At 41.2% G+C, this 13,386-nt stretch overlaps 2 protein-coding genes across 4 annotated transcripts; both read left to right on the forward strand.

Annotated features, from left to right (window-relative positions):
- Positions 1-438: 438 nt before the first annotated feature.
- On the forward strand, positions 439-4,992 carry emp3a (epithelial membrane protein 3a (MAM blood group)). The gene is made up of 5 exons (XM_058055161.2): positions 439-767; positions 2,689-2,803; positions 2,881-2,983; positions 3,056-3,196; positions 3,935-4,992. Exons 2-5 carry the CDS (start codon positions 2,726-2,728, stop codon positions 4,108-4,110), a joined length of 498 nt encoding a protein of 165 aa, XP_057911144.1. The 5' UTR covers positions 439-767; positions 2,689-2,725; the 3' UTR covers positions 4,111-4,992.
- A 1,832-nt stretch (positions 4,993-6,824) lies between these two features.
- fam83e (family with sequence similarity 83 member E) lies at positions 6,825-13,375 on the forward strand. 3 transcript variants are annotated; one of them, XM_058055822.2, is made up of 8 exons: positions 6,825-7,545; positions 7,635-7,781; positions 10,860-10,984; positions 11,056-11,487; positions 12,331-12,387; positions 12,497-12,734; positions 12,807-13,022; positions 13,092-13,375. In XM_058055822.2, the coding sequence occupies exons 1-8, from the start codon at positions 7,090-7,092 to the stop codon at positions 13,272-13,274; spliced, it is 1,854 nt and encodes a 617-aa protein (XP_057911805.2). In that variant the 5' UTR covers positions 6,825-7,089; the 3' UTR covers positions 13,275-13,375. The 3 variants fall into 3 exon arrangements, with proteins under 3 accessions (XP_057911805.2, XP_057911803.2, XP_057911804.2); XM_058055820.2 differs by having other exon boundaries at positions 6,826-7,545; positions 12,473-12,734; XM_058055821.2 differs by having other exon boundaries at positions 6,831-7,545; positions 12,473-12,734; positions 13,095-13,375.
- Positions 13,376-13,386: the final 11 nt, after the last annotated feature.

Genomic DNA, 13,386 nt, shown 5'->3' on the forward strand with positions numbered 1-13,386 from the left:
TTGTGTCCTCCCAGCTAGAAGATACACATCCAACAAATACCTTCATATCATAGGTTTTAATTAATTGAATATATTTTCTTTACTTTTCTCAAGCTGTTGCACCTCACACTTTAAGATCAGTCGATGAAAGAAAATAATTTACAACATATGCCTTTATTGAGATTCTGAGTACATAAAAAATGTATTATATAAAACTGAATACAAATGTACTTATATAAGCCATCTTTATTGTGTTATTTCCAGTTTTGCCCACAAAAGTTTTTCATATGCTCTTCATACATGTACAGTATGTCCAGTGTTTCCATGCCACAGTGAAGTGGTCTCTAGTCTACGTACTGTATGTTCTTATTGTTGTGTCTTGGCTGGGCTGACACTTCCTGCACATTTCACCATCTAAAACAGGCCGCCAGCCCTTCTAGCGCTTTCCAGCTTCCTGCCTTCAGTCACATCCCGCCTGGCATGTGTGACTCTGCATGGTGATTGGTACTTCTAATTCCATGCAGACCAGCCTGGATGCATTATTTATGTTATAGGATGGGCGGGGAAATAAAGCCGTTTTTGGCACATCCAGAGGAATCTGATGTGAGATCTACTGGTCCAAGACCACATTTACGAGGGGGAGGAGGGTGAAGCTTAGAGGAAATGGGTGTAGAGCACTCCTCCTCCCCACTTCGACTTTGTATCTCCATGCATTCCTCCTCGCCTCAGCTTTCTGGGACTTTCTACGAGAAAAGAGGATAACAACTGCAAAGCACCGAGTACAAGTGGTAAGAACTTCTTTTGAACGTTTTATGTGTATGCACGTCACTATTTCTTATGTACTTTGTATTTTACAAGAACCAGATGTTTTGTAGTAGCAGTAGAATGGACGCCATTGATCAAATAAATGTCTACATAACATAACTTCCCATTTATGTGAACATGTGGAACTCTGACATGCAGGTTGTGTCTTTCTTATGGTGGAGTCATGACCCCTGACCTTAACTGAGGCAAGTGAGGCCTGCAGTGTGGATGATGTTGTGGGGTCTTTTGTGACCTCTTGGATGAGTCGTCATTTTGGTTGTGAAGGTTTACTACTGTTCCATTGTTTTTGCCACTTGTGGATAATGGCTCTCACTGTGGTTTGCTGGAGTCCCAAAGCTTTAGAAATGGCTCTGGGAGATCTTCATTAATCTCAGTTATGTTATGTTTTAACAAAGGGGGGGGGGGGTAATTTTTCCACACAGGACCATGTTGGGGTTTTTTTCTCCCTTAATAAGCAGCAAAGTTTAATTGACGATTATTTTTCATTAATTTGATGATCTGAAATATTTAAGTGTGACAAACATACAAAAATCTAAAAAAACAGGAAGTGGACAAACACTTTTTTACACCACTGTATGCCATATATAAGATTGAACTCCAAATATTTTCATGCTAAAATCATCCAACTTTTCGACGTATTTGGAGTTCAACGTGGGCTTTCAGGCATGGACAACTTTCACAGGTAGTTCCATTTGCTGTTCTATGGTTATTGTCACATTTTCCCTCTTTGGCATTACACAAAAACACACACCCGCCCACAAAAGAAATCCCAAACCACCTGCAGATTTAATCCTCTATATGGCATAGTTTTAGTAAAATTGGTAGATCTAAATGTTTAGACTCCCAACACGTGCTTCTGTAGTACTGTAGATCTATGGTTATCATCACACTTTCCCTCTTTGCCATCCCTAGTACCACCTGTAGTGACATCACACAAAAACATAGACATGTATCACATGTTTCGTCTCTCACAGTATTTTGCATGCCCTGTTCTATGCTTATCTATGGTCATGCTTTTGCTTTCTGTCATTGTGCTGTAAAAAAATCTAAATAAAAAGCATAACACAATAGTGGAGTTAATCCTTTAGACCAGGGATGGGCAAATATTTTGACTTGTGGGCCACACTGAGTTAACAAAATTATCGGGGGGGGCCAGAACATATATTTAACACACACTATTTTATGCTTATAATTTCCCTTGAATTATTAGTCAAATTTATTTAATTAATATATAGTAATTGAATAATTTATCTGTTAAAGTGTTATACTATCAGCTGTATGTTCTCAGGAGCACCACATCAAACTATGTAATTTAATTTTGCAGTTTTTTTGGGGTTGTTTTTTTTTTTTTAAGACATCCGACTTGCAAGTTTAAAAGTTGAAATACAAAAAAGCAACTGGCGGGCCGGATTCAAACGCTCGGTGGACCACATGTGGCCCCCGGGCCGTAGTTTGCCCACCCCTGCTTTACACGCTCATTGCTGATGTCTCATGAGATTTGTTGAAGTTGGTTCACGTTTGACATTTGAGGTAGATTTTTCCATGAAATTGCGGTTGAGGGGAAAAGCCTTGGACTTGGACGTGTAATCCAGACTTGAACCCATATGCTTGCTATGCTTTCTGTGATGTAGACAGTGTGCACGCTTGAGGTTGAATGGCAGAAAAGTGGAGTATAGACATTGTGAGTGTGTGGGTTGTGATGTCATGGAGACAGCGTGTAGTCTGCTCTAATAAATACAAGATGTTTTTGGGAACATCATGAGGAGTCTGATGAGGAAGCTTGACTGTGACTCATTCTTGCAACACTTCCGTACAGAACCGCCCAGCTCCGACTTGTATGTGTTTGTATATGTATTTATGTCTTTTAATATTTTGTATTTACAGGATAGCAAAGCGCTGCTCCTCCCATCCTCCGTCAGCCATGGTGTACCTTCTCATCTCCTTGACCTTGCTGCATCTACTCACCTTGTCTATGCTGCTCGCTGCCACCTTGGAGAAGGTCAGCCAAGTGATTTTACCAAAACCAAACCCTTGGAATAAAATGTACCAAGTCAATATTACTCTCCGTCTCGCTAGTCCTGGTGGATCTGGGCCGATTCCGAAATCAGCGACTTGTGGTACAACTGTTTCCATGACAACACTTCAGACACGTGGCTGTGTGCCGCCACCAATGAAAGTGGTCTGTATGCTTCAAATCCATCATGGTAGCCTGATACGGGTAGCTTGGATTTTAACCTTCCATGTGATCCAGACTGGCTGCAGTCGGTCCAGGCTCTCATGGTTCTGTCTGTGGTCTTCTCCTCCATCGCACTCCTGGTTTTTGTGGCTCAGCTCTTCACCATGTCCAAAGGAGGACTCTTCTACTTGACAGGCCTCTGCCAAGCCTTTGCAGGTACCCTGTCCTTGTCCTCCATTACCACCCTGCTCAAAATTATTATTAAAATTATTAAAATTATTAAAATTATTAAAATTATTAAAATTATTAAAATTATTAAAAATATTAAAATTATTAAAATTATTAAAAATATTAAAATTATTCAAATTATTAACATTAATACAAATGATTAAAATGATTAAAATGATTAAAATGATTATAATTATTAATTATTAAAATTATTAAAATTATTAAAATTATTAAAATTATTAAAATTATTAAAATTATTAAAATTATTATTATGGTGTATGGTGCTGATCTTGTTAGGCATTCATTCATTCATTTTCTACCGCTTATCCTCACAAGGGTCGCGGGGAGTGCTGGAGCCTATCCCAGCTGTCTTCGGGCGAGAGGCGGGTTACACCCTGGACTGGTCGCCAGCCAATCACAGGGCACATATAGACAAACAACCATTCACACTCACATTCATACCTATGGACAATTTGGAGTCACCAATTAACCTAGCATGTTTTTGGAATGTGGGAGGAGACCGGAGTACCCGGAGAAAACCCACGCATGCACGGGGAGAACATGCAAACTCCACACAGAGATGGCCGAGGGTGGGCTTGAACTCAGGTCTAGAAGCTGTGAGGTCTCCGTGCTAACCACTCAACCTCCGTGCAGCCCTCTTGTTAGGCAATCTTTCATTATTATGACATGCCGTGTAAAAACACGTGTGGTGGCTTTTTTTTGCAGGCTTCACAGACTTTGCAGCATGCCTCATCTTCACCTTCCACAGGAAGGAGATCCTGAACGACTCCAGAGATCTGAGCCGAGGTCGTTTTGGCTACTGCTTCATCCTGGCATGGTTGTGCGTTCCTTTGCTGCTTGTCAGTGGAATTCTCTACGGCCACTTACGAAAGAAAGAATGAGTGAAAGCTGCTACTTTTTATCATTTGTGGAAATCAAGAGACTGAAAGTGTAGAATGTTGTCCTTTCACTTTTCATCACAGCCATTGGGTGTGGACATTGAAACATGTTCTATCAGGGCCACACATGAAGGAAAGGAGTAACTCCATTGTAACTTGCATTGCATTGTGTTGCTTTATTAAAAACAACACAATATACAGCTGTGTGTTTGATGGATATATATACACAGACAGATAACTACAGTATATATTTATAGGTTATCACATGGTTTGTCTGGTATCAGGCCAGGTATCATGCCCCCAAATGTCAGTATCAGCCCGAGACCGAAGGTCTCCAGACAAACCATGTGATGATCTTATTATCACGTACTATTTAATCAAAAGACCATTTTGGTTTTTTTTTGACCATGTATTATATCTAAACAGTGTAAAGACAATAATTGCAAAAAACATTTCAACAATAATATTTTATCAACAGTCTTATTTGCATTTTTAGTTTTTTCGATCATTTCAAGAGTGTCCTCCTCATTAATGGTGATAAAACGTTCCATTTCTAATATTCTGTTTGCTATTTTCCCTATTTGTCTTTCGCCGGAGTGTCAATCGCTGACATGTTGACAGAGCACAGACGGCAGCAAAACAAACGTTGTGTGTTCACGCTCGTGCGCTGTTCTCTGATTGGTTGTTTCACGGGCACGATACCAGAGCAGTGCGCTCTGAGTGGACAGATACGGGGGATGATACTGGACATGGTTAAACTCTATATTTTATCAGTATCACTGCCCTGGGCTTTGACACAGTATCATTTTGGCCTTTTCCCGTATCATTCATGGGTGGTTTCTAGGGTATAGGGCCAATTAATACTGTAGTATGTGATAAATATACGTATATATATTTGTTTGTCATGTCACGCTGTCTGTCCATTCGCACGTAAAGTACTAACCAGAATCAAACATGTAGATATCTGAGATAGATAAACTGGTATGACCACATTGTGCATCTGTGCAGTCACAAATAATATAACCATCGGTTTGGGGCGGACCAGAATCAAACATACTGAGAAATATCTGATACATAGACCAGTATGTCCATTCACACATACTGTAAACATCTGTATGGACTTTTCATAATGTATTTATTGCTTAATCAGTGACAGTCAGCGCCTGTCACTACCAGAAGAATGCGTCACTTTTTTTGTTGGGTCATCTTTTAACGCTTGTTTCCTCCAGAATCACAATCTGTCTCAATGAAGGGCCTTTCCAGACATGTGTACGTACTCTGGATGACAAACCTACCAATCAGGCTAGACCAGTCTAAAAGGAGGCATGTGTGTTTGGAGCAAATGTGTCAAACTCAGGCCCAGGGGGCCAAATCTGGCCCAATTTCATTCGGCCCCACAGAACTGTTGGGAAAATAGCATGGAGTTGGTCCTCCTAGTGGACCTTATCAAACAAAGTGCTTACAGTGATTGCTGAAATGTAGGGATTCCCTGGTATTTTAATTTTCTAGTGGAAACAATGTTGTATACAGCACAAAATCTACAATTGTTATTAATACGGGTGCCAGATTTGACAGTTCCACATGTCCAAAAGGAGTAGGAAGAAGCAAAGCTTATTAAATCCTACCCCTCCATCTGGTACTTTTACAATCAGTAACTGTAACATTTGTTCACTTCCTGCTTTCCTAATATAGTTTACGTATTTTTTTGTAATTTTTCATTTTTTTGTCACATACCAAAGTACAAGGTGATAATTAAATGTACATGACTAAAAATGGCTGCACTTTACCTGCACAAAACAACAGTCAAAAGTGATCATTTTAACGACAGAAAAGTATCCTGGGAAATGAAAATGTTTCCATTCCACAGTTGACAACTTTTCCGGGTTCACACATCTCACCCATTGTGATGTTTTTGTGTTGATATAGAGCTGGTCGATCAACAATCACTTTATTGACTATTACAGACGAAGTGGAAATGGACGGACACAAAAAAACACACACGTCCATCACACATGGAGGATGGACACACATGTCCATCCTCACAACCGAAGTTAAAAAAAAATTACAGTATGTCCACATAAACACAAAAGACATAAAAATTCACCAGTGGTCATTTTGTCCCAACCTGAAAACGCAACAATAGGGGTGCATGATATTGTACGTTCCAATACTAACCCTAACCCTAATTTTAACACCCCTGGTTAAGAGTATGCCTCTTTAAGAGAGTGTAATTTGTCATATTTTTGTTTGTCTAAATACAATACAATACTATAGAGTCTTGAACCAGTCATGATGTGCTATACTTAAACTTAAACTATATTAGGAAAGCAGGAAGTGAACAAATGTAACAGTTACTGATTGTAAAAGTACCAGATGGAGGGGTAGGATTTAATAAGCTTTGCTTCTTCCTACTCCTTTTGGACATGTGGAACTGTGAACTGATTATGTGATGCATTCAATTGTAATCTGATGCATGTTCAAATGAAATAAAACCATTACCATAATATTTTTCTCTAAGACTGGACATTCAAACACCCAGATTTGAAAAGTGTATGCACTAAAAGTGTGCAAGGTGAAAGTGAGGTGCTGGTGTGAGGAAGTGCAAGCCAAGCATGAGCAAGCCAATCTGTCATCAGCACAGAATTTGTGGAATCCAAAAACAATGTAGCCTACAAGGAGTGGAAGGCTGACTGAGATGACAAGAAAGGGTGGGAACGAGTCAAGTCAGAGTTGTGGTGTCAAACCGGAGCCACAGAAATGTGACAAGCAGCATTGGAGTCTGACAGTTTATCGTTGTTGTCTTTTTGGATTTCTGTGTGAAGGTCAACATGAGCTGTGGACGACAAGTCGGATCTTTTTCCGCTAAACCTTTTCGTCAACGCGGGGGTACTTAAGACCGCTTTGTGAAATCGATGGAAGACATGATTCTAGTTTCGAATAACACCAGCTGAGAGTTGGCGATCGATCACCGAGGCTGCAGCCATGCTGGGCTCTCAGAAGGCCAGCCTGGATGAGAATGCCGTCTTCTTGCAGGTAAACCCATCCTCTCCGGAGTTCCTATACTCCGAGTTGGAACGCCAGTCAGTGGAGAAGCTCCTCAATGAAGGTCCCAAAGCTTTCTATTATTCTGTCGGTGCCGAGCTTTTTGGTTCCTTCCTCTCTCCTGATGAGGTCGAGGAGATCACTGGCTGGGTTCAGGACTTTCATTTTAACCCGTTGCCAAAAGAGGAGAACGAAAAAAGCAACCCAGACACCATGGACCTCACATCTTCCTACTTCCCCTCCTATTCGGATGCACCCGCTCCAGGTTTGGAGCTGGGCTGGCCGGAGGCGCCTTGGGTACGCATGGAAAATGTTGCAGTTTATACAAATCCTCCTGCTGAGGGAGAACCTCCCATTAGAGCGGTCATCAGAAGGCATCTGCAGAAGGCCAGCCAAGTATGCATTCTTTGCTTGGACTCTAAATCAGACTCAATGCAAAAACACATGAAGACATGTACATGTAAAATGTTTCAATTACTGTGCAGGTAATTGCCATTGTGACGGACAGGCTGACAGACGCTACTATAATTGGAGATTTACACAATGCAGCCTCCAGGGGCGTCCCGGTCTACATCATCCTCAACAAAAGGACCATTGAGGAAAAGTACACGCTTCACAGGCTGGGACATCCGGTGAGTCGCCTACTTCATCGACAGTTATTCAGAAAACATATCACTCTGTCCGCACTACACTTTGAACAAAAATATTAACGTACAGTCAGTATTGTGCAAGTTCAGTTCACACAGTATAAATATGAATATTTCACCTTCATAGTTCATTCTTTCCATTTTTAAAGTTCAAAATTATGTAGTGGGCTGCACGGTGTCGTGTGGTAAACTTGCAGACCTCACAGCTAGGAGACCCGAGTTCAATCCCACCCTCGGCCATCTCTGTGTGGTGTTTGCATGTTCTCTCCGTGCATGCGTGGGTTTTTGTCCATAGGTATGAATGTGAGTGTGAATGGTTGTTTGTCTATATGTGCCCTGTGATTGGCTGGCGACCAGTCCAGGGTGTACCCCACCTCTCGCCTGAAGACAGCTGGGATAGGCTCCAGCACCCCCTTGACCCTTGACCCTTACCCTTTACCCCCCCCATTTTACCCCACGAGTAAAATGTGGGCGGTGACAATAACATGCTGTTATTATCGCAACAAGTTCAAGTTCATTCATTCATTTTCTACCGCTTATCCTCACGAGGGTAGCAGAGGGGGTACTGGAGCCTATCCCAGCTGTCTTCGGGCAAGAGGCGGGGTACACCCTGGACTGGTCTCCAGCCAATCACAGGGCACATATAGACAAACAACCATTCACACTCACATTCATACCTATGGACAATTGTGAGTCGCCAATTAACCTAGCATGTTTTTGGAATGTGGGAGGAAACCGGAGTACCCGGAGAAAACCCACGCATGCACGGGGAGAACATGCAAACTCCACAAAGAGATAGAATTGAACTCAGGTCTCCTAGTTCATGTTCTTTATTTATGAATATGTTGTGTTCAGTTCAAAGTTCTTGGAAAAATGAGCGTGTTCAATGAAGACATTCTTTTGAAGTCGTTCAAACTCAACATTGGATACATTGTTGTGTATGAGAGCCGGCACCATGTCTCATTTCATCAGCGTGCCTTCGTAATGACGGAAACCCAAGCGACGCATTGTAGTTTGACTGGTTGCACTGCATTCAGTGTACTTGGTCATAAGTTGGTAATGAAAAGAAAGTTGGAACATTCTTCATTTCCATCCTCTACCCATCCATCCATCCATTTTATATGCCACTTAATCATTTTTAGGGTCACAGAGGTATGCTGGAGCCTATCACAGCTACACCTTGGACTGGTGGCCAGCCAATCACAGGGCACATATAGACAAACAACCATTCACACTCACATTCATACCTATGGACAATTTGGAGTCGCCAATTAACCTAGCATGTTTTTGGAATGTGGGAGGAAATCCATGCATAGGCGGAACATGCAAAGTCCACACAGAGATGCCCAGTGGAGATTTGAACCCAGATCTCTTGACTGTGTGGCCAACATGCTAACATACCAGGTACTCCTGTTATCATATTAACATGGTCCCAATTTTCATATGGTATTTACTATGGTTCAACATCTTCAGAACCACATTTTTCTATGAAGAATTGTTCTAAATGTCTTATTTCTAAAGATTTATGGTACTTTAAGTACCATAGTGCTCATGTTCCCAAGTTCTTTATTTGTTTATGTTGTCATGGTCCTATTATCCTATGTTTTTTGGGTGCTATGTTCCAAATTCAAATGATTTCATACTACCAGGTTCCTATTTTTGGCGGGGGCCCCATGTTTCTCTGGGCATTCACATGCTTCAACGTCTCCAAAACCCTATTTTCCTATGGTCACCTGTTCCTAATGTCTCACACATTATTTAATCTTACCAGCACTATATTTTCCTTGGCTCCCGTGTTCCCAAGTTCAATGAGTTTTGTGTTCCCATGGTACAATTTTCCTGTTTTTGTAAGGTCTCATATTTCCAGTGTTCCAAAATGTTCCTAATGTATTCTATTACTAGTCCTGTGTATTTACAAACTAGGGTTCCAGTGTTCTCAAGTTGCCAGATTCAAAGAGTATTCAAGATATTTTCCATGTTCACACTGTCTCATATTTCAATGCTTCACTTCTTTGGGTCACATGTTACAAAGTTCCCAAATTGAAAGGTTTTTTTTTTCGTCTCAAGGTTCAAAGAACTCAGGGTTCAGAGTTTTCAGAAAAATATTTTTCTAGGCTCCAATTTTCCCAAGATCCATTTTTCCTTGGGTGTCATATTCCAAGGGTTCAATATTCCTTGGTTTTCATGAAAAGGTATTGTGTTTCTTTGGTGCCTAGCATCATGTTTCTTGTTCACATGGTGTTTTTTTTTCTTAGGGTCTGTTGTTTGCAAGTTCTTATAATCCCAGGATACAATGTTCCCAATGTTAGGTTCTCAAAGTAGATTCTCTATTTTCTTGGGTCCCTTGTTCCCAAGTTTCCAAATTTAAAGGGTTCTATGTTACCAAGGTGCCATTTTCTTTGGATGCTGTGACGTTAAGGTTTCCCTGAATGCATCACATAATCAGTTCACAGTTCCACATGTCCAAAAGGAGTAGGAAGAAGCAAAGCTTATTAAATTCTACCCCTCCATCTGGTACTTTTACAATCGGTAACTGTTACATTTGTTCACTTCCTGCTTTCCATAATACAATTTAAGGTTTTTTTTTTTTGTTTTTTTTTTTTTTAATAATGTACCTCGTACCGAAGTACGAGGTGATATGATGGTGACTTATGGTTTAAGGTTTATTTTTTTTTGTTTGTTTGTTTTTGTCACGTACCAAAGTAGGAGGTGATATGACCATCCAATGACATCATGTGTACCATAGTAAGTGTCAATATAGTGATATGTATAGCACATCATGACTGGTTCAAGACTCTTCATCCATGTATTTAGCAAACATCAACTGCTTGTATTGTTTCTTGAATTGGCTCATCGTTGTGCATTGTTTGAGGTCCTTACTCAATCCATTCCATAGTTTGATTCCACATACTGAAATGCTATGGCTTTTTAGCGTAGTCCTAGCATATAAGTGTTTCAAATTTAGTTCTTCCTTGAGATCATATTTCTCCTCTCTTGTAGAGAAGTATTGGATGACATTTTTAGGTTTAGCAATGAGATGCTAAACTTTAATGTAATCTGCAGAACATCCGTGTTCGTCTTCTTGGAGGTAAAAGCTTCTGTTCCAGGAGAGGAAAAATGGTGGAGGGTGAGTTAAAAGACAAGTTCCTTCTGGTGGATTTAGAGACAGTACTTCACGGCAGCTACAGGTAAAAGATGACATCAGGAAGGTTTCTTTAAGAACTGCTGATCACATGTAGGTTGTCTTTGTGCTCCACAGCCTCACATGGACTGACGCTCACTTACACCGACAACTCATCACTGTCGTCAACGGCACAGCCGTCGACACCTTTGACAAAGAGTTCAGGACCCTCTTTGCCGCCTCTGCCCCTGTACCGAACCTGTGGGAGTTTGCCGCTCCCCGCTTGGAAATTCCTCAGCAGCGAGTAGACTTCTCAGACCCCAGCCCACCGAGACATTTTCACATGAAATACGAGATCCAAAACCCTCCTTCACCGCCGATGGACACCCTGCTGGACTGGGAAGCCATGGGTGTCTTCCCCAGAGATAGATTACCAGACAGTCCTCTTGAGACCAAAGAGGGACTTGTGTCCAAGGAATCAGTCTTGCAGACAGACATGCAGATTGACAGATTGACACCTGTTACAGACTCTTTTATTCATAATGGATACAAGCCTGTGACAACAAAAAGGTACATCATACTTTATAGTAAATAGCAGGACCAAATAGTGCAAAAAATATTTAAATATTTATATTAATTCATTCATTTTCTACCGCTTATCCTCACGATGGTCGTGGGGGTTGCTGGAGCCTATCCCAGCTGTCTTCTGGTGAGAGGCGGGGTACACCCTGGACTGGTCGCCAGCCAATCACAGGGCACATATAGACAAACAACCATTCACACTCACAGTCATACCTATGGACAATTTGGAGTTGCCAATTAACCTAGCATGTTTTTGGAATGTGGGAGGAAACCGGAGTACCCGGAGAAAACCCACGCATGCACGGGGAGACATGCAAACTCCACACAGAGATGGCCGAGGGTGGAATTGAACCCAGGTCTCCTAGCTGCGCGCTAACCACTAGACCATCGTGCCACCCATTATATATATTATGATTTATTATATTTTTACATTACTCCAAATTGTCCATAGGCATAAATGTGAGTGTGAATGGTTGTTTGTCTATATGTGCCCTGTGATTGGCTGGCGACCAGTCCAAGGTGTAGCCCAACTCTCGCCCGAAGACAGCTGGGATAGGCTCCAGCACCCCTGCAACCCTCAAGAGGAAAAGAGGTAGAAAATGAATGAATGAATGAATGAATTAATTTTACATATTAATCACAACAATTAATCATACCAATACTGATATACATACTTCAATGAGTACTCAGCTGAAATGCTGAGAAAATATTGATGTAAAAATAATAATTATTATTATAATCATAATAATAAATAATAATAATTTATATTGTAATTTTTATTTTTTTGGGCACACAACTTGACTGATCCTTTATTTTTTTTGTACCTGACAGGACATGGGAAAGTTCTCCAGTGACAAGCAATATGCCAGAAAACTCAAAGACTTCCAAGTGAGTTTTTTTTTAACAGTATAGTTTTAACCAATACCATTAATCATAAAATAGAATCACGCTAATGTAATGATGGAATTTACAGAAATGAACACATAACTCTATCCAGTTGGAGAGACCATCAGATAGAACAACACGCATCCCGGCAGTTCTCCAAAGAAAAGCTCAACAATATGGACGACAGAACACCAACAAGGTTTGAAGACAAAGATGGCGACTGGAGGCGAAATCAGTTATTTTCCTCTTTGAATTATAAACGGCGCTCACGGTATGAGACCAACGTGAGGGAGGAGAACAACACAGATGACGACATCAGGGCCAGCATAGAAAACAAAGCCTCCTCCAGAGTAATCCACCATTATTTAAACTATACTACAATCCTCCATTTCTCCATGTCATCGTTATTTTTCTGCTGGTAGAAACCTTTAATTCTGAGGGTCCCTCAGTCTGAGAGCTTCAACTCCCTGGATGATCTCATGAAGAGGTTCAGGCCTCAGCACAACAATGCAGAACTCCTCAGAAGAGGATCCAAGACCACCATGTCCGAAATGACGCACTCCATGATGGATCTCCGTGTGGATGCACCCGGTGCTGAAAGAGTTAAGGATGACAGAAGACTATCACTTAATACCAACGTAAGTATCTGCTGCCATGTTTTTTTTGTGCTTGGGGCTTTTGACAAATCATCAAGGAAGCTTCTTCAGCAGAATTTCGACCCGGACCAGATGACGCCAGGATTAATGCTGATGAAGAGGAGGAACAATGTCGTAAAATCCGCCTTGCAAAGGATTCCGCAGACGTTTCAACCCAGAGAGCGACCTCGCAGCTTCGCCCTGGATCTGACCTGGAAGCCTCTGAGGGAGACAAAGGGCGAGGAGGAAGAATGAGCAGAAGAAAAACTGGAAAACCTCGAGATGTTACCTCTGTAGTGTTATACACCCAAACTAGCAAAAACTGACTGGGACTCCAATAAACAGTCTTGTGTGAACTTTTTGGTAT

Source organism: Doryrhamphus excisus, linkage group LG18, assembly GCF_037039965.1.
Source record: "Doryrhamphus excisus strain RoL-2023G ecotype Guam linkage group LG18, RoL_Dexc_Guam_v1.1, whole genome shotgun sequence".
In the NCBI taxonomy this organism is placed as follows: Eukaryota; Metazoa; Chordata; class Actinopteri; order Syngnathiformes; family Syngnathidae; genus Doryrhamphus; species Doryrhamphus excisus.